Below are 19,572 nucleotides of genomic sequence, written 5' to 3'. Positions count from 1 at the left end.
GCACATGCTCATTAATGTGTGGGCTTTAATTCCACAGATAAAGTAATTGCAGAATAACCATTCTATTAATCCAGGATCTTTTAGTTTAAGATATCCATTACCAATTGTGAACATTGGTGCATTAAGTAAGCCAAAGGACAATTGTCTTTTTGCATCAGTTTTTATGTTTTGCTGAACATTAACGCACTAATGTTAACTAAAGTGGGCCAAAGGACAAGTATGCATTTGCATCAGATCTTTATGGTTTGCTTAGTTGCAAAGGTTCCCATTTGTGGCCTTTTCCCGAGGTTGTCCACATAATGAAAAGGCAGTGGGACACAATTGCATAGTGGTGCTTATTTTATTGTTTGGCTCTTTTTATTCTACATTTTACAGTTTATTTTAGAAAAAACACCGTTTAGGGGCTAACCTTTTGCTGCTAATTCCAAAAGTGGGCCTCACTTTTCTGAATTTCCTGATATAGGCAAGAGGTTCCTTGTAAACGGACATATAGAGACCTCAGGTTAACCACCAAGACCCCAGCATCTTGAGAAACGTGATTTTTTTGAGTTTTTTATAGTGCCCGTTGAGTTTAAAAGTATTAGGGCAAGTATTTTAGTCATTTTTAGAGTATTATTGCCATTTGACTAGGATGGGTGTCCATTCTGTGGGCTAATGTTTCTTTAATCGAATCTAACCGGCCCAAACATCGGCTATGATTAAATAGATAGAAAACTTCATCTACGGAGTCCAAACATGGGATATGATGTATGTCTTGTTTAGATCTAGTTTAGGTTTAAACTGATCAATTTGATCATCAGCAAAAGTGTTCCAGAACAAGTGCAAGTCGCATCCACCTCAACTTCAAAGCACCCCAACAATTCAGCAATAGAAAAGAGCCCTTAACATTACATGCAACTCCAACTGATACAGGTTTACTCCAAAACCAAATGATCACAAAATTAGCCAGTCACAGACCCACACAGAGTTTCAAGCAAATTGCTAGGCATATCTGTACCCATGCACCAACTTCAAGTAGCTTTCAAGATCATGCCAATCACACACTTTGCAAACCAATAAAACAAGTGGAAACAGAGGATAGGAATGAAGATACTCACATAAAAAAAATGCAGTAGCAATGTTTTCAGTAATCACACTGAAGTCATTGCACGTCGTTTGTGGATAACTATTTGAACTAAGAAAACAATGCCACCTTCATCCTGTTACATCTTATGTGCTATCTCTACAAACATCCATCATCACTACTGCACAGCTTACCCAGGTCAACCTTAACCCCCAAGGATGGCTTCAAGTCTCCATTGGAAGTTTTTCATCTGACTGTAAAACAACTATACTTCCTTGGGAGCCATTTAGTTTTGATCAAAAGAACACATCAATGTGCAGAAGCTAAAGACCTTCAAATCCTCATTGTTAGTTTTGGGTCTTGTTCTTGCAAGTACTTCAAGAGCAAAGTGTCGAAGATCAGAACCAAAAACTATGATATAACATGTATCCACAGATGGTGACCATGAAATTAGATTTTCTAACATAACACCAAACTTCTTGTCCATTTCCAGCGCATCTTGTTGAGTGGCAGCACGGTGAGGACATCAGCTCTGAATCTATTGGCATTGCCAACATGAAAATTTTCCAAGCATAGGTCGAGTAAAACTCAACTTGGCCTAAATATCCCAACCATCTAGACGACTACCAAACGGCCATTTTTTAGCAGAGAGATGACCATACTTATCCGAGAATGTCGCCAAACATTTGGTTCTTTTCCTGTAATGTGCTTCTGTGTCTCTACTAATGGCAGCAGTTGATAGCTTTGATGTATCTATAGCCCAAGCAGCATGAACATACTCCACAGTTCTTGTTGAACTCATATTAGCATAGAGAAAATTCATCAACACATCTTCACAGTTGAAGAACTTATCAACCATGGCTCTTCCTTCTCTCGCTTTTTCGCTCCAATATTTATTGAAGGCGATGTCCTTGTCCATGAATGCGGCTCCAGTTAAGATCATGTTGTAACCATTCATCCTTCGAGCATATTTCTCATTTCTGTACTTCAAAGGCTTCCCATCGACAAGGCGTGGATAGAACCCAACCAGCCTCTCTGGGTGCTCACGCCATGCCCTGAACCCTCTTTCTAAATCATCACATGTCATCATTATATCATCATCAAGCTCAAGAACAGCTTTGGTTTTTATCAGAGGATCAAGTTTGAAGCGGTTGTTCAAAGAATTTTGTTTCTCCACACGGATACGGACTGGAACAGCAGAATCAAATTCATCTGGATCAGGAGGATTTCCTTTGTTCCAAACCACGACAATTTCTCTAACTGAAGAACAGCGAGAGTAATGCTTTACATATAGCTTCAGATTCCATATACGAGCATCATATGTCATTGTCAGCATCGTGAATTGAGAATGATGTCCTTTAAACTGGTATGCCTCTTCAGCACCATTTCCTCCGAAGAGAGACCGAACAACCACACATACAGACAACACTCCAATAACAGAAAGAACACAGAGAATTGACATGCCACAGCATGTATTTGGTCTCAGTCGCCCTCTAACCGATGAACTGTTTCTATTCAATCCTGCAAAACATCTTCGTAGCTTCAAAATGAATTGTGGCCAAGCAGATAGCGAAAAATAGTAATTTCTCTTGCTAGAGCCTAAACAGAAGCATGTAGGACACATGCAGCTTGGAGATCCTACCAAGATGCCAATGGTTGTGACAAGAACAAGAAGAAAAATGAATGCCATGAATCCAATTAAAAACCTCCTGGTTGAATCACCAGAAGGAATGCGATCTCCATCCATTACAGCAATCCAGTCACCCGATGGAAGCTGCTGAACATCTAGGTGGTGGTATCTGAGACCATTCCAAGCATTACGGCCTTTCTTTGACTCCTCGATTCCCAGTGGAATTTCTACTTCTTTGTACTTGTCTGTGGTGAGAATTTCCACTTTATATACACGAATCCTTCGACCATAGGTTTCACCGCAGTCCTGCCCAGTACGGTACAGGTAACCTTCATATATAAAAGGCCTTCCAGCATTTCGAGCACCTAAACTTTTGTCCCTCGAGTGTATTGGGTTTTGCTTATGCTGTTTCCAAGGACCAAGTGGTGAGCTGCTATACCAGACTTCGAGCTCAGCATTCTTCTCGGTACCAAAATGGGTGAAATCAGAACCGAAAAGCCAGTAGTACCCTTCATACTGGATCATGGTGGCATCTATTAGTGGTTTCTTTAAAAGTACCTTCTCTAGAGTCCACTTGAGAGGAAACTCCACTGCACGATAAAGCCGAAGATCCCTCTTCTTATTACCCTCAGGCATCATATATATCTGCACACACAAAAAAAAACAAGTTACAAATTGTCACCTTTAAAGCTAATCACCATAAGAAATTTGGGAAACATCAATACATATTACTTTAATATCCAAGCCGTGCAAATAAGACAGCATATTTTAAGGTCAGCGGTTCTATATTGAATAATTTGGGTACCATAACATTCATCTCAAAAGTCTATATGTCAACTTTTATATATATAAATATCATCTTTATGTCATTTATATGACCAAGTTGTAAAATGAACTCTATGACTTTTAGATCAACTAATCCAGCTTGTTTCAAAAGAACCTCATGATGTCATTTATGCACAATAGTAAAGCATGTGGCAAAATTTTCGGTGAACACCTTGTTGACTTGTTCTAAAACTAAAAAGGATAGTAATATATTCCTGCATGGACAAGCCTCCCATCCACACGACCACAGCCTTTTCTATTGGCATAGGTAATACCGTGCAGCAAAGTGAAACCCTATCTTATGAATGCACCTGTAATTAAATAAGAATAAAAACAAATAAGAGTCGCTTATGGGCTTACAAGAAGACAACCAACCCACAAAGAACCACTTATCGATCAATCCACACCACTCACACAAGGGCCAAGAGAGTAAAAATAAATGCTTTTGTATAACAAAATGCTTGAAAAAATATGAAAATATACAAGGGGAGAATCCCTATTTATAACAAGAGAGGGAGAGTGGGGGAGCCCAACTAGCTGTTGGGCTAGTCCCCAACGGTTGTTACCTTTGGGGGCAGCTCCAACAGTTAGTTGGAGTTGTCCCATCATCATTTAATGACAAAAAAAATACAAAACAATAAAATAAAAAGGACTAAGTCAGCCCCTAATGGGCTGACCACTAGTACAATGTGAAATGATTGAAATACCCTTGATGGGTATTTCAGTTTACATACATTTATATATATATATATATATATATATATATATATATATATATATATATATATATATATATATATACATATATGTTCAGTACATAATCTTAATACCCCCCTTAAACTCGTGGTGTAACAACCGAGAGTTTTCCAAGTAAGAAGTGAAATCTAGGTGACAGGAGCGCTTTAGTGAAGAAGTCCGCCAGTTGATACTCGGATGAAACATATGGCAACGTGATGATCTTCTTCAGAAATTTCTCACGAACATAGTAACAATCAATTTCAATGTGTTTGGTCCTTTCATGGAATGCGTGATGGCTAAAAATGTATAATGCGCTCTCGTTGTCAAGACATAATCTCGAGGATTCTGCAATGTGAACTTCCAAGTCTTCAAACAATTGTCTCGACCATACTAATTTAGATGACCATATTAATCACGAACAGTTTTAAGTTAACACTAAGTGTATGTGTGCATTTATGTATTTATATATATAATATAAATAAAAATGGACTTGATTAGAGTTAATTGAATCTACTTTTGGATAGAAATAGACGTCAATGTGGTTGACTTCACCTAACACAAAGGAAGTTGTGTCCAAGTGTTGCACCCACCTGGGTGCGAATGCGACGTGGGTGCGGTGCCCTGTTAAAAGAGTCTGTGTGACATAGGTCTGTAATGAAATATGCGAAAATGAAAACAATGTCCAACAATGGACATTCACATGTAGAAAGCAAAGAACACGTCCAAAAAGGACATACACAAAAGCCAACACTGGCTTGCAAACATAAATTCTTATAAATGCAAGAAAGGGCTTCAAGAAGCCATACATTACAAAGGGGGAGACCCCACTTATTTATAGGCAAGGAGGAGTGAGAGAGAGGGAGAAAAGTAAGAGAGAGAGACCACATTGGGAGGCCCAACAAGGTGTCATTGGGCTCCCAACGGTCACAATTGTGACCGTTGGGGGCCCAACGACTCTTAGTTGGGACCCCAATGTGAATGCATTAAATACATTTTAGGAAAAAGAAAACAAAAAATAAAAGAAAGAAAATAAGAAAGAGAAAAAACAAAAATAGAAAAAGACTGCAATGCCCTATTGGGCAGAATTATAGGAATACCCTTATCGGGTATGATTGAATATATATATATATATATATATACATATATATATATTGATTACATGTATTTTAACACCCTCCCTCAAGCTTTACGGGGATATAACCGAAAGCTTGTTGAGAAGGAACATAAAACGAGGAGCAGCAAGGGCTTTAGTGAAAAAGTCCGCTAACTGGTACTCGGATGTAACGTAAGGCAGTGTTATAATTCCTCTTAGGTATTCATCACGAACGTAGTGCCAGTCCATCTCGATGTGTTTAGTACGCTCATGGAAGGTGTGATTGCTTGCGATATAGATTGCGCTTTTGTTGTCACAACACATCTTCGAAGGAGTAGAGATGACTATGCCCATATCACTGAGGAGACTTCTAAGCCACACAAGCTCCATGGTTGTAGTGGCTATTACACGATACTCCGCTTCTGTTGAGGACAATGATATTTTGTGCTGCTTTTTGCATCTCCAAGAAATCATAGTCACCTAAGAAAACACAAAAACCAGTAGTTGAGACTCTATCATTGGGATTTCCTCCTCAATCAGCATCAGTATAAGCAATTAAATCAAGTGATGACGAAGAGGAAAGAAAAACTCCTTTAGTTATGGTGTTTTTGATGTATCTGACTATCCTTAAGACTGCACTCATGTGCACAGTTGTAGGTGCATGTTGAAACTAACTGACTGAGTGAACTGCATGAGCTATGTATGGCCAAGTGATAGATAAGTAAGTCAGAGACCCAACAAGTTGGCGGTAGGGAGTAGGATCCTCAAGGAGTGTTACATCTTCCAGCCTTAACTTTGCATTGATAACTTCAGGGGTTTCTGTCTTCTTATAATCGGAGATGTCAGACTTGGAACAAATGTCAGCAGCAAGTTTCATCTTAGAGAGAATGTACCCTCGAGGAGAGTACGCTACTTTAATTCCTAAAAAATATCTTAAGAAACCAAAGTCAGACATGTCAAAATTCTCTTTTAAAACTTTCTTAATATCATTGATTCCTTGCTCATCACTTCCAGTGATGATCATATCATCAGCATAAAGTAGTAGAATAACTACTAAAGACCCTGCACTTTTCACAAACAAAGCAGTGTCAGTATAACATGAGCGAAAATTTAAACTTATTTTGCTAAATCTATCATGCCAAGCCTTTGAAGCTTGCTTTAAACCATATAATGCCTTTTTAAGTTTGAGAGTTTTATTTTCACCAATACATTTTATTTTCACCAATACATACTCCTGGTGGAGGATCCACGTAAACCTCTTTATTTAATTCACCATTTAGGAATACATTCTTAACATCTAATTGATAAATAGGCCATTTTTTAACTGACGCAACCGCAATAAGAGTCCTAACACTAGTCATCCTAGCTACGAGAGCGAAGGTTTCTTTATAGTCTATACCGTATTCTTGAGCACATCCTTTTGCTACCAACCGGGCTTTATAGCGTTCTAATGACCCATCACTTTTAGTTTTAATTTTGAAGACTCATCTACATCCAATAGATTTCTTTCCGGTGGGTAATGAGGTTATTTCCCAAGTTTTTGTCTTTTCAAGGGCACTAAGTTCTAAGTTCATAGCTTCAACCCACTGGGGAATGTTTTTAGCTTCATTATAATGTGAAGGTTCATGAAAAGAGTATAACGCAATTAGACACGCTCTATACTTTGGTGTTAGAAATTCATAGGAAACAAACTTATTAGAATGATTGGAGATTCGACCGGATCTCCTTAAAGAGGTTTCTTCTATGTTGGAACCTTGAGAGTATTTTTCTAAGGCACTAATGGAAACTTGTTGACCACGCCTAACATAAGTTTGGATGGGTCTATCACTTTCATTTTCAACATTGTTAAGAGGAATATCCTCTAGATCATTCAACAAATCATTAGAGATTTTCTCTTCTTGAAGAGTCACATCTTCTTGAGAGAGAAGATCAAATAAGAAAGCATATTCGCTTTCGTCAATATCTTTAGTTTTTTCAAAACCATTTTCATTTTCTAAAAAAGTTACATCTTTAGATACATATAGTTTGTTATTTTTAAGATCGAAGCATCTAAAATCCTTTTGATTTTCTCCATATCCCAAGAAAACACATTCAATAGCTTTAGGAGATAATTTATCTCTTTTATGTTTAAGGATAAAACATTTACACCCAAAAATTCTTAATCTATTGAAATTGGGTGTTCTTTCAAATAATTTTTCATATGGAGATGTATTTTGTAAGGATGGAGATATCATTCTATTTATCAAGTTGAAGTTAAAGCGGCTTCGGCCCAATAACTTTTTGAAATTTCTTTGAAAATAAGAAGTGTCCTAGTGGTTTCCAAAACGTGTCTATGCTTTCTTTCGGCTAGACTATTTTGTTGAGGAGTCCTAGGATATAATCTTTGATGACAAATTCCATTTGTTTCCAAATAATTTTGAAATTCATTTGATAGATACTCTCCACCCGAATCAGATCTAAGAGTAGAGATATTACTTGAAAAATGATTTTTGACTATCATATGAAATTTCTTGAAGAAGTCAAAGACTTCAAATTTTAAATTGAGAAAATAGATCCACATATATCTAGTGTAGTCATCAATAAAAGTAACATAATAGGAGTATCTCAAAAGGTCCCCAAACGTCCGAATGGACTAACTCAAAAGGTCTTTTGGACACAAAAGTTCTATTTGGAAAATAAGTGAATTTCATTTTTTCAAAAATACAATTCTTGCAAACAAAATGTTTCTCATTACAAAATTTCTTTCTAAAAGGAAAGGAGTACATTTTTGAGAAACTTGGATGTCCAAGTCTTTGGTTCCAAGTTTCAATATTTTTATCTTGGACATGATTACAAAAAGAGTTAGTGGAAAGTTTCAAGTTGCTCATGTAATAGAGATCTCCCCTCCTATGTCCTTGCCCAATCTGCTTCACGGACCGGAGATCCTGTATAGAGCAATCCTTAGTTGAGAAGGAGATTTCACATCCATGATCACATATTTAAGAAACAGAAATGAGATTTAAATTAAGTTGAGGTACCACTCTTACGTTTGGCACAAAGAAATCTTTGAAAAAAATTAAAGTTCAAAAACTTTTTACTTGTAAAGATATACCATCGACGGTTGAAACATAAGAGTTTTTAGAGTTATTACATAAATCGGAAAGACCATTTTCAAGAGGGGTCATATGAAAGGAAGCTCTTGAATCAAGAATCCAAGAAGACATACCTGGAGAAGAAGAAGCTATGGCGGCACCCGAAGTTGATGGCAATTTGAGTAGAATTTGAAGTGCTTCCGATAGTTGAGCAAGAGAGAAGGACTCATTCCCTTTGATAGTTTCCTCCTTTTGAGTAATTTCTTCAACGGAAGAAACCTTACTTTTTGGTGCTTCATTTAGCTTAGGGCAATTAAGTCTTATATGACCCGGTTCTTGGCAATGATGGCAAATGGCTTTTTTATAGTTGCCATTATAGTTATTTTTCCTCCTAAAGTGCGGAGGCTTATAGGCTTTCACATGATTGCCGGGTTTAGACACGACCAAAACTTCATCTTCTCATTTAATAATGCCAAGACGAGTTTCTTCTTCGCATATTTCGGCTATGGCATCTTCCAAAGGAAGAGGCTTAGATCTATGAAGTAGGAAAGATCTAACTTGTTCATATTCGGACCTAAGTCCATGTAGAAATTGAAAAAAGTGTTCTTTTTCCATTTGTTCTCTTCTTAGTTCCACATCTTCACTAGAAATCCACTTTGGCTCTAGTATAGATAGCTCATCCCATAAGGGTCCAAGGGTGCTAAAGTAATCTCTTACACCCATTTTCCCTTGCTTAATACTCCGGATTTTTTCTTGGAGAAAGAATTGATAAGCAAGGTCTTTTTGAGTATACATACATTTCATAAAGAACTATGCTTCATTTGCCATCCGAAATTTAACAATGTTGGTGCAAATTTTAAGCTCCACATTGTTCATGAACCAAGCAAGAATTTTTGCATGCTTGCTTTCCCAATCTTCCACTTTAGATTGGTGATCTTCAATGGCCTTCATGTGGGCATTTCCTTCAAGAGCTTTTTCTTGATCACCATCCATCTTGGTGAGTTGGAGTTGCGGTTCCGGAATAGTGCCCATGACATATCCCCAAAGCTTTTTACCCTTGAGGTTGTTCTCCATAGCGGCGGCCCACATCATGTAGTTTGAACCATTAAGTTTGAGGGAGAGATCAATCTTTTGTCCTCCTTCCATTTTAAACTCAAGAAGACAAACCAAGAAAGAGAAATACAATATGAAAAATATAACTAGTCAACTAGCTATATCAAGAATCAAGAGCATATACTTGGCTCTGATACCATGTAATGAAATATGCGAAAATAAAAACAATGTTCAACAATGGACATTCACATATAGAAAGCAAAGAACAAGTCCAAAAAGGACACACAAAAGCCAACAATGGCTTGCAAACATAAATTCTTATAAATGCAAGAAAGGGTTTCAAGAAGCCATACATTACAAAGGGAGAGACCCCACTTATTTATAGGCAAGGAGGAGTGAGAGAAAGGGAGAAAAGTAAGAGAGAGAGACCACATTGGGAGGCCCAACAAGGTGTCATTGGGCTCCCAACGGTCACAATTGTGACCGTTGGGGGCCCAATGACTCTTAGTTGGGACCCCCAATGTGAATGCATTAAATGCATTTTAGGAAAAAGAAAACAAAAAATAAAAGAAAGAAAAAGGAAAATAAGAAGAAAAAAAAGACTACAATGCCCCTATTGGGCAGAATTACAGGCATACCCTTATCGGGTATGATTGAATATATATATTTATATATATTGATTACATGTATTTTAACAAGGTCTGCGATAACAAGTAACCATGAGGTGAGTAAACTACTTCTATTCTATGAAAGTACAAAAAAAAATCAAGGTCTGTCATATCAAAGTCGGCTTTGAGCACATCTTTAATATGCCTAACTCCCTACTTATCACCTCCTGTGATAATCATATCATCAACGTAGAGAAGTAATATCATTATTCCTGCATTAGAAGACTTAACAAACAATGCAGTGTCTGTATAACAAGATTTAAAACCAAGTTGTGCCATTACACTACTGAATCAATCATACCAAGCCTTGAAGGCTTGTTTTAGGTCATACAACGTGTTTCGTAACTAAAGAATTTTTCTATGTGCTAAACTTAATTTTAGTGGGGGATCCATGTACACTTTCTTATTGAGATTACCATTTAAAAAGACATTTTTCGCATTCATTTAAAAAATGGGTCAGTTTTTAATTGATGTTATAGAAATAAGAGGTTTAATAGTAGTCATTCAAGCAACCAGAGCAAATGTCTCACCATAGTTAATTTTATATTCTTGACTATATTTTTTTGCTACTAATCCGACTTTATATCTTTCTAATGTCCCATTACTTTTAGTTTTAATCTTATAAACCTATCTACATCCTATATTTTTTTCTCTTTAGCTAATGTTTGAATTTCTCAAGTTTTTGCCTTTTCTAAAGCTTCTAATTCTTCATTCATTGCCCTAATCCATTCTTGATAATTTATAGCATCATGGTAAGACGATGGTTCTACGTATGAGTGTATAACCATTAGACATACTCTATATTTGGGTTCAAAGGAATCATAGGATACAAATCTACTAGGAGCCTTTAAAATTCTCATGGATCTTCTAACACTAGAGGAATCTATACCTTGATTTTGAGAATATCTTTCTAAAGCACATGGAAGATGGTCTTCAATACGTAGAGTATAAATTTGAATTTAACTATGAAGTTCATCTATATTATCAAGACCCTTATTCACATTTCCATGTGCATCATGAGTGTTTTCATTGTCACTCTCATACACATCATGAATGTCATCACAACTCACATGCTCATTGGCAAGGGAAAACAGAAATGAATAGTCATAATGCTCTTGGATTTTATCTTTACCACATCCATTTTCTTTTTCAAGAAAAGTGACATTTGTTTAGATATATAGCTTGTTCCTTTTAGTTTCATAACATTTATACCCTTATTGATTTTCGACATAGCCTAAGAAAACACAAAGAATAACTTTTTGGAAAAGTTTGTCATTTTTGTCAATAAGAACAAAGCATTTACAACCAAAGACTCAACTTCTTAGAATCATAATATATTTTAAATAATTTTTCAATGAAAGAAATGTTTTTGATAGTTTTTTAAGGCATCCTATTTATCAAATAAATCGTCGTAAGAGCGGCTTTGACCCAAAATATTTTTGAAACATTTCTTAATATAAGAAGTGTTTTAATAGTCTCAACATTATGTCTATGCTTCCTTTCAGCTAGTCTATTTTGTTGCGGAGTATAATGACATGATTTTTTATGAATAATTATTAAAATGTAACATATATATAATAATAATATTATTATTATTATTATATTATATATATTTTTTATTTTATTTTTATTTTTATTTTTCTTTTATTTTTATGTATTTTATATTATCTAGTTCATATAGAACTAGATAATATGGTTTGGTTAAGTTCCAACCGAAACTTAACCAAACATCTAGTCATTAGAACTAGTCCAACGGCTAGATTTCTAGTCGTTGGACTAGTCCAACGGCTAGATTTCTATTCGTTGGACTAGTCCAACGACTAGAAGGTGAGCTCTCCCTCTTGCTCTTGTATAAATAGGGGTTCAGCCCCTCTTGTAAAATTACTTCTCAAATGCTTTTTAAGCATTTGTCTACTTCAATAAAATTGCATTATTTATTTGTGGTTTTTCGCTTTTACCCTTTTATGGGTCTTGCTTAAAGTGTCTTTTAGACACTTCCTTTTGAGTGATCTGAGTGCATTCATGGAAGATCACCATTTCATTACATAGTATCAGAGCCGCGGATTATTAGATCTTGGAGAAAGGCCACCTCGATTTATGTGTCCCTTGTGCAAAAGGTGTGTCATCACCTTGTTCTTGCAAAGTGTTGTGTCACTTAGAGAGAGGTGTTTTATCACTTCATTATCGACTTCAAATGGCATCATTTGAAGGGCTTCAACATCTTTGTATTGTATCTCTTTCCTTCTCACTTCCTTTTTTTTGTTATTTTCTTCTTTCTCTTTTTTCTTCTCTTGTAAACGATGGATGACAATGATAAAGTCACCATCATCCCTATGAAATTAAGTGACACAAATTATGTAACGTGGGCTTCAATCATGAAACACCACATATGGGGTAAAGGCTTATGGGGGATCGTGGATGGTTCCGATTCGAAACCTAAACTATCCCTTACCAAGAAAGAGGGAGATAAGCAGGTCCCATTATCAGAAGAGGAAAAAATAAAGGCTTTAGCCTTCTATAAAAAAAAAGTGGAAAGAGTGGAGAATGGGACATGCAAAAATAATGTCATGGCTTATCAATAGTATTGACATTAAAAAGTGCTCTAGTCTTGTCAAATTTGATCATGCCAATAAAGCATGAGAATACCTTAAAAATATGTATTCTCTTAAAGATATTGCACATGTGTGCAATCTTCAAGAGAAGGTTCGGATAATGACCCAGGGAGACAAATCAATTCGAGAATATTACAATGAGTTATCCGAACTTTGGGAAGAACTATCTCTTTTAGAGCCAAAATGGCACTATGTCGAAAATATTGAGCTTCGCCAAAAGCAACTCGATGTTGAACATTTCTACCAGCTTATAATTGGGTTAAGGCTGGAATTTGAGTCCACCAAATCGGCCCTCCTTCACCGAGGAAAAGTTTCTTCTATTGTGGAAACTATTGAAGAATTAACAATGGAGGAAAATCGTCTCCGAAAAAGTTCCTCTAAAGTTGATGATGGTTCTGTCCTAGCATTATCTAAGCCTGAGAATCATACTCGCACTTATAGGTCACCCCATTTTGAAAGGCAGAATGGTGAGTTTGACAAAAGAAAAGTGATTTGTCATCACTATCATGAACTGGCGCACTATAGACCCCAATGTCCAAAGTTAAAAAAGAGAGATGAAAAGAAGGTTGCAGCAGTTGAAGTCGAGCCAAAAGATCAAGATGCACTTGTTTCCATGGCTCAATTAATGGAGATCCTTCAACCCTTTCTCCAAAGGGCATCCTCTTTCGCTGAAGCCGCAACTGGAGCATCAGTCGCATCTGTATCCGGTCCAGGTAACTCTCCTTGGCTCTTAGATTCTGGTGCCTTATTTCATATGACCCAAAATTACAAATGTTTATCCGAATATCTTAAAAATAACTCGAATATTTCAAAGGTCTTTACAGCAGATGGAGCATCTCTCGATATAAAAGGAGTTGGATGTTTTGAAAAACCCAAAACTTTTTATATTCCAAAAGTTAGATATATCCCAAAACTGAAATTAAACATTTTATCTATTTCTTAAATTTCTGATTATGGATGTAATATATCCTTCTCTTCTGATGGTTGTTGGATACAAGATCGTCAGTCAGGGAAGTTGATTGGGGAAAGCCATAGAGAATGAGGGCTATATTACATGGACTTTTTGGAACTAACAAAGAATGTATTTTGTTTAAATGTTCAGAAATTGGAAACAGACATGGCACAAAAGACTTGACCATCCTCATATATCTAAAATTCAATACTTCCCAAGTTTGGAAAAAATTTGTAAATCTAAAAATTTTGCTTGTAAAGACTGTATTCTTGAAAAAATGAGAAGATTACTATTTTCTAGTAGAACCTTTGTTTCTACAAAACCTCTTGAGCTAATACATTCGGATGTTTGGGGACCCACACCAGTTATTTCTAAAGGCGGTTATACATATTATGTCATCTTTGTTGATGATTTTTCTAGACATACCTGGATTTATTTTCTTAAACATAAATCTGAAGTTTTTGCTCACTTTCAAATCTTTCATAAAATGGCCCCGAACAAATTTCAAAATAATATTTTTATCTTTCGCACCGATTCAAGGAGAGAATTTATGTCTGAAGAATTTAAAAACTATCTTAATTCATATGGCATTATTAATCAACGATCTTGCTCAAACACCCCTCAACAAAATTGTCTTATGGAACGCAAACATCGCCACATTATAGAAACTACTTGGACTTTGCTAATAGCAAGTCAAGTGCCAAAAGGGTTTTGGGCTGAAGCAGCTCTAACTATCACTTATCTCATCAATATAATGTCATCTTCTTCTTTAGAAAATATATCTCCAATTCAAAAACTCTATTATTTAGCTCCAGACTACTCCAGATTAAGAGTGTTTGGTTGCAAATGTTTTGTATTTACAAACAAGAACGATAAATTCTTCCCTCGGGCAATCCCATGTGCCTTTTTAGGATATGCTGAAAATAAAAAAGGGTACAGATGCTATGATCTTCAAAATGGTAAATTGTATGTGTCAAGAAATGTGACTTTTCTTGAAAAAGAAAATTTCTTTAAAAGTGAAAAATCCAAAGATATTACTTAATATTCTTTTTTAATTGATTTAACTTCAAAATCTAACAAAGAGGATTTTGAATATAACTTTGACAATGATCAAAGTCCTACTATCTCTGAAAATGATAGTGAAGACCAAACCAATAAGGATGTTGGTTTACAGTATTCAAGACAAAGAATTGGAGAGCAACGCCCCATGTGCGTTAGAAAGATTCTCCGAAGCTCCTCCTCGCAGGACTTCTAGAATTTTTAGATCTCCCAAAAAAATTGTCTCTTATGAATCTTTTTCACCCTCGTATAGGGCAGCCCTTGCATTAATTTAATCCTATGTTGAACCTTCTTTATACTTTGAAGCCAAAAATCATGTAGAATGGATTGAAGCTATTAAAACTGAATTGGATGCATTAGAGAAGGCCAACACTCGGTTCATTCAAGACTTGTCACTTGGAAAGAAACCTATAGGCTGTAGATGGGTCTACAAAGTCAAAACCAAAAGTGATGGGACCCTAGAAAGATATAAAACCCGACTCGTGGCCAAAGGCTATGCTCAAGAGTATGGCATTGACTACGAAGAAACCTTTGCTCCTATAGCCCGAATGACCATTGTTCAAACTTTAATTGCTTTAGCTTCTATCAAAAAACAACCTATATTTCAAATGGATGTCAAAATTGTCTTTTTAAATGAGAGTCTTATTGAAGAAGTATACATGGAAACTCCGCCTGGTATCAGTCTTCCTAAGGGTAAAATTCTTCGTCTTGAGAAGACCCTTTATGGCCTTAAGCAGACACCAAAAGTCTGGTATGACAGATTTAGTCATGTTATGACTGATATTGGATTTCGTTCTTGTTTAACTGACACTGCCTTGTTTATTAAGTAATTTGATATCATCATTCTTCTTCTTTATGTGGATGATATGATCATCACTGGAGGTGACAAACAAAGAGTAGCCAATATCAAAACTCTTTTTAAAACTCATTTTGAAATGTCTGACCTAGGACTTTTACGATATTTCCTAGGAATAGAAGTTGCTTATTCCCCTTGTGGGTACTTAATATCTCAATCTAAATTCGCTTTTGATATTGTTTGCAGGTTTGGTATTACCGATGATAAGAAAGTTGACACTCCAGAAGTAGTAAATGTTAAAATGAAAATTAATGATGGAAAATGGCTAGAGGATCTCACTCCGTTTAGACAACTTGTTGGAGCACATTCTTACCTTTCTATCACTCGACCAGACATTGCACATGTTCACACACAGCTAGCCAGTTTCAGCATGCTCCCACTTTCGTTCACATGGAAGCAGTTTTACGCATTATTAGATATTTAAAGAGTTCTCTCTCACGCGGACTCTTGTCTGCATCGTCATCTTTAGATTGGGGAGGTGATCCTAATAATAGGCACTCAACCACTGGTTTCTGTGTGTTTTTAGGTGAATCTCTAATATCGTGGAGGTGCAAGAAGCAGCAGAAGGTTTCCCTTTTCTCCACTGAAGCTGAATATAAAGCCATGACAACCACTACAATGAAAGTTGTTTAGCTCAGGTGATTGCTCACTGATATGGGAGCTGAAGCAACACAAGCCTCACGAATGTGTTGTGACAACAAGAGTGTAATCTACATCGCAAGCAACCGGACTTTCAATGAATGCACCAAAAACATTGAGATGGTTTGTCACTACGTTAGAGAGAAATACTTGCATGGCACCATTGATCTGTCATATGTTACATCAAAATACCAATTATCAGATTTCTTCACCAAACCTCTCGCAGCTCCCAGATTTCACTTCCTTTTAGACAAACTTTCGCTCATTGTACCGTAAGTTTGAGGAAGAGTGTTAAAATGTAACATATATATATATAATAATATATTATTATTATATTATATATTTTTTTCTATTTCATTTTTATTTTTCTTTTATTTTTATGTATTTTATATTATCTAGTTCATATAGAACTAGATAATATAGTTTGGTTAAGTTCCAACCGGAACTTAACCAAACATCTAGTCATTAGAACTAGTCCACCGGTTAGATTTCTAGCTTTTGGACTAGTACAATGACTAGAAGGGAGAGCTCCTTGCTCTTTTATAAATAGGGGTGCAGTCCCTCTTGTAAAATTACTTCTCAAATGCTTTTTAAGCATTTGTCTACTTCAATAAAATTGCATTATTTATTTGTGGTTTTCGCTTTTACCCTTTTATGGGTCTTGCTTAAAGTTCTTTTAGACACTTCCTTTTGAGTGATCCGAGTGCATTCGTGGAAGATCACCATTTCATTACAATAATCTCATGTAAGTCAAGATAGTTTTTGAAATCCTTTGATACGAATTCTCCTCCAAAATCGGTTCTAAAGATTTTAATATTGATTTTAAATTGAGTCTTTATATAACAATGAAATTTTTGGAAACAATCAAATACTTCAGACGTGTTTAAGAAAATATCTCCAAGATTGTCTACTATAATCATCTGCAAAAACAACATAATAAGTTACTCCTCTTTTGGATATAACCAAAGCTCGTCCCCATACATCCGAATGTACCGGCTTAAATGGTTTCTTTGATATAAAATGACTAGGCCCAAAATGTAAAGATTTCATTTTATCAAGGATGCAATCTTGACAAACAAAATCCTTTTCTTTATAACTTATAAGAAATGTAAACAAATGTCATTTTGACACACTAAGATGTCATAGTCTCTTATGACAATTTTCTATATCTTTCTTTTTGACAAAATTACAAAAAGTATGTTTTAATAATTCAAGATTGTGCATAACATAGAGATCTCCTCTTCTATGGACTCGCCCAATCGGTTTCTCGAACTGGAGATCCTGTATCGAATAATCATTAGATGAAAACACGATTTTGCATCTATGATCCGCAATTTGAGAAACGAGTAAGAGGTTTAAATTTAATTTTGGTACTATTCTAATATTTGGTACAAAAAAGATTTGATGCTTTTGTAAAGACCCAAAACCTTTGATTTTTAAAGAAGTTCCATCGGCGGTTGAAACATAGAAATCATTTGGGTTAATATGACATTCTAATAGTGTGGACCCATTTGGGGTTATATGAAAAGAAGCACCAGAATCAAGAAGCCAAGAAGTTTTACCGAGGTCAATGTATGTGGATACGGCCGCACTAGAGAAAGAAGAATATTGATTCTTGAACATCAGTTGTAGTGCATAGATGAGTTGTGCCAAGGATAATGATCCGATGCATTTGGATTTATCTATACTATTTCTTTCAAGAGATGGTCTTACCGAAGCCACTTTCTTATCATTTCTTTGATCTTCTTTCCTTTTTTTCGGACAAAAAGGCTTGATATGACCTGACTCATAGCAATGATAGCATATTAGTTTGTCACTCTTCTTGTATTCATGATCGTCTCTTTTATCATTTTGGTTTTTTCCATAATCATTGAAATTTCTTCCATTCTCATTTCTTCTAAAGTGAGGGGACTTATAAGCCCTTATATGATTTGCAGGCCTTGACATAGCAAGCACAGATTCTTCTTCTTTAGAAGATGATGGTTTTTTCAACCTATTTTCCTCTATAGTTAATTCTTCAAGTATTTCAACTATGGTAGATACACTTCCTCTATAAAGAATGGTTGATTTGGTCCCTTCAAATTCGGGTCTAAGACCATTAATAAATTGGGAGAAATGCATCGTTCTAATTTGTTTTTCACGGAGTTCTACAACTTAGGGGTAATGCCACTTTGACTTCAGAAGAGTCAATTCATCCCAAAGAAGAGAAAGAACATTGTAATATTTCCTAATGCTCATTTTTCCTTGGGTCATAGTTCTTACCTTATTTTACATATTCCATATGTGAGCTATATCCTTGAGATTATACATATCTTTAAGATACTTTCATGCATCACTAGCAAAATCAAATTTTGCTAAGCTAGAGCATTTTTTTATGTCAACACTATAGATGTATACCTAGTTGGTGAGTCAGTGAGTTAACTTGGGTGTGGGGGGTGCGGCAAAAATAAAAAAAATTATATATATATATATATATATATATATATATATATATATATATATAAAGTCCAAAAGTTGGACATAAATGACCTTGGGTGCATTGACTGCACCCAGGGTCAGGTTGACCGCATCGTGTGCAGGTGTGAGTGCGACGCGGGTGCAGCACCTAGTTGGTGAGTCCCTGTGACAGCATATAAATACATCTATGTTCGGTAGACAATCTTAACAGCACCTAACAGCTATCTTGTGGCTGCAAGTTAAATACAGAGAAATCATGCATATGTATGTGTAGAATAAGATTCCGAGCTTGTACAAAGTTGAGTCTCTTAGGATCTTTAAGTTGAAACTATTTATAAGTTTGAGACAAGATACTCCATCAGATCATGACCTTGTTTGGATCCATGCCACATACAAGGTGAGAAGCTAGGGCTTTCGAGTTCTCGTAAATGAGAAGTGACTTGGAAACATTTAAAAAGTGAATTGAGAAGATTTTTTAGAAATTTTAAATGAAAAACAACAGTATTATGACACTTTATGATACAACTATCAGTCTTTTTTTCGATAGGACTAGCAAACATGTTCTTATTATGAGAAAAAATAATTTTAAACTTTTTTGCTCCAAATTTCTGTCAAATGAATTATCCAAAAACCTTTTGAATTTAACTAAAATAAGTTAGAGAAAATGAGTAGGCATTTATTATCTATTATCAACCATTTAAAATAGGTCAACCACAGTTTACTCCTCCCCCTATGGATCATGATTGTTTGACTGTGTAAAACACTTTTTTTTAGTATCAACATGAAGTGTTATCAAGCTGAAAAAACACAAATTTAGATGAACTGTGGGTTGATACACTTTTGGACTTAAGGCACA

At 35.6% G+C, this 19,572-nt stretch overlaps 1 protein-coding gene across 1 annotated transcript in view; it reads right to left on the bottom strand.

The window, feature by feature from the left end:
• Positions 1 to 860: 860 nt before the first annotated feature.
• LOC149815043 (glucosamine inositolphosphorylceramide transferase 1-like) overlaps positions 861 to 19,572 on the bottom strand; it is a 30,943-nt gene continuing 12,231 nt past the window's right edge. Inside the window, exon 4 of the mRNA XM_089989207.1 lies at positions 861 to 3,338. Within this exon, the coding sequence (XP_089845333.1) occupies positions 1,662 to 3,338 (1,677 nt within the window). The 3' untranslated portion in view covers positions 861 to 1,661. The remainder of the gene's footprint in view (positions 3,339 to 19,572) is intronic.

The sequence above is a fragment of the Nuphar pumila genome, chromosome 15 (assembly GCF_984573655.1).
Source record: "Nuphar pumila chromosome 15, dmNupPumi1.hap1.1, whole genome shotgun sequence".
Classification (NCBI taxonomy): domain Eukaryota; kingdom Viridiplantae; phylum Streptophyta; class Magnoliopsida; order Nymphaeales; family Nymphaeaceae; genus Nuphar; species Nuphar pumila.
This window is presented reverse-complemented; position numbering and strand designations above follow the sequence as displayed.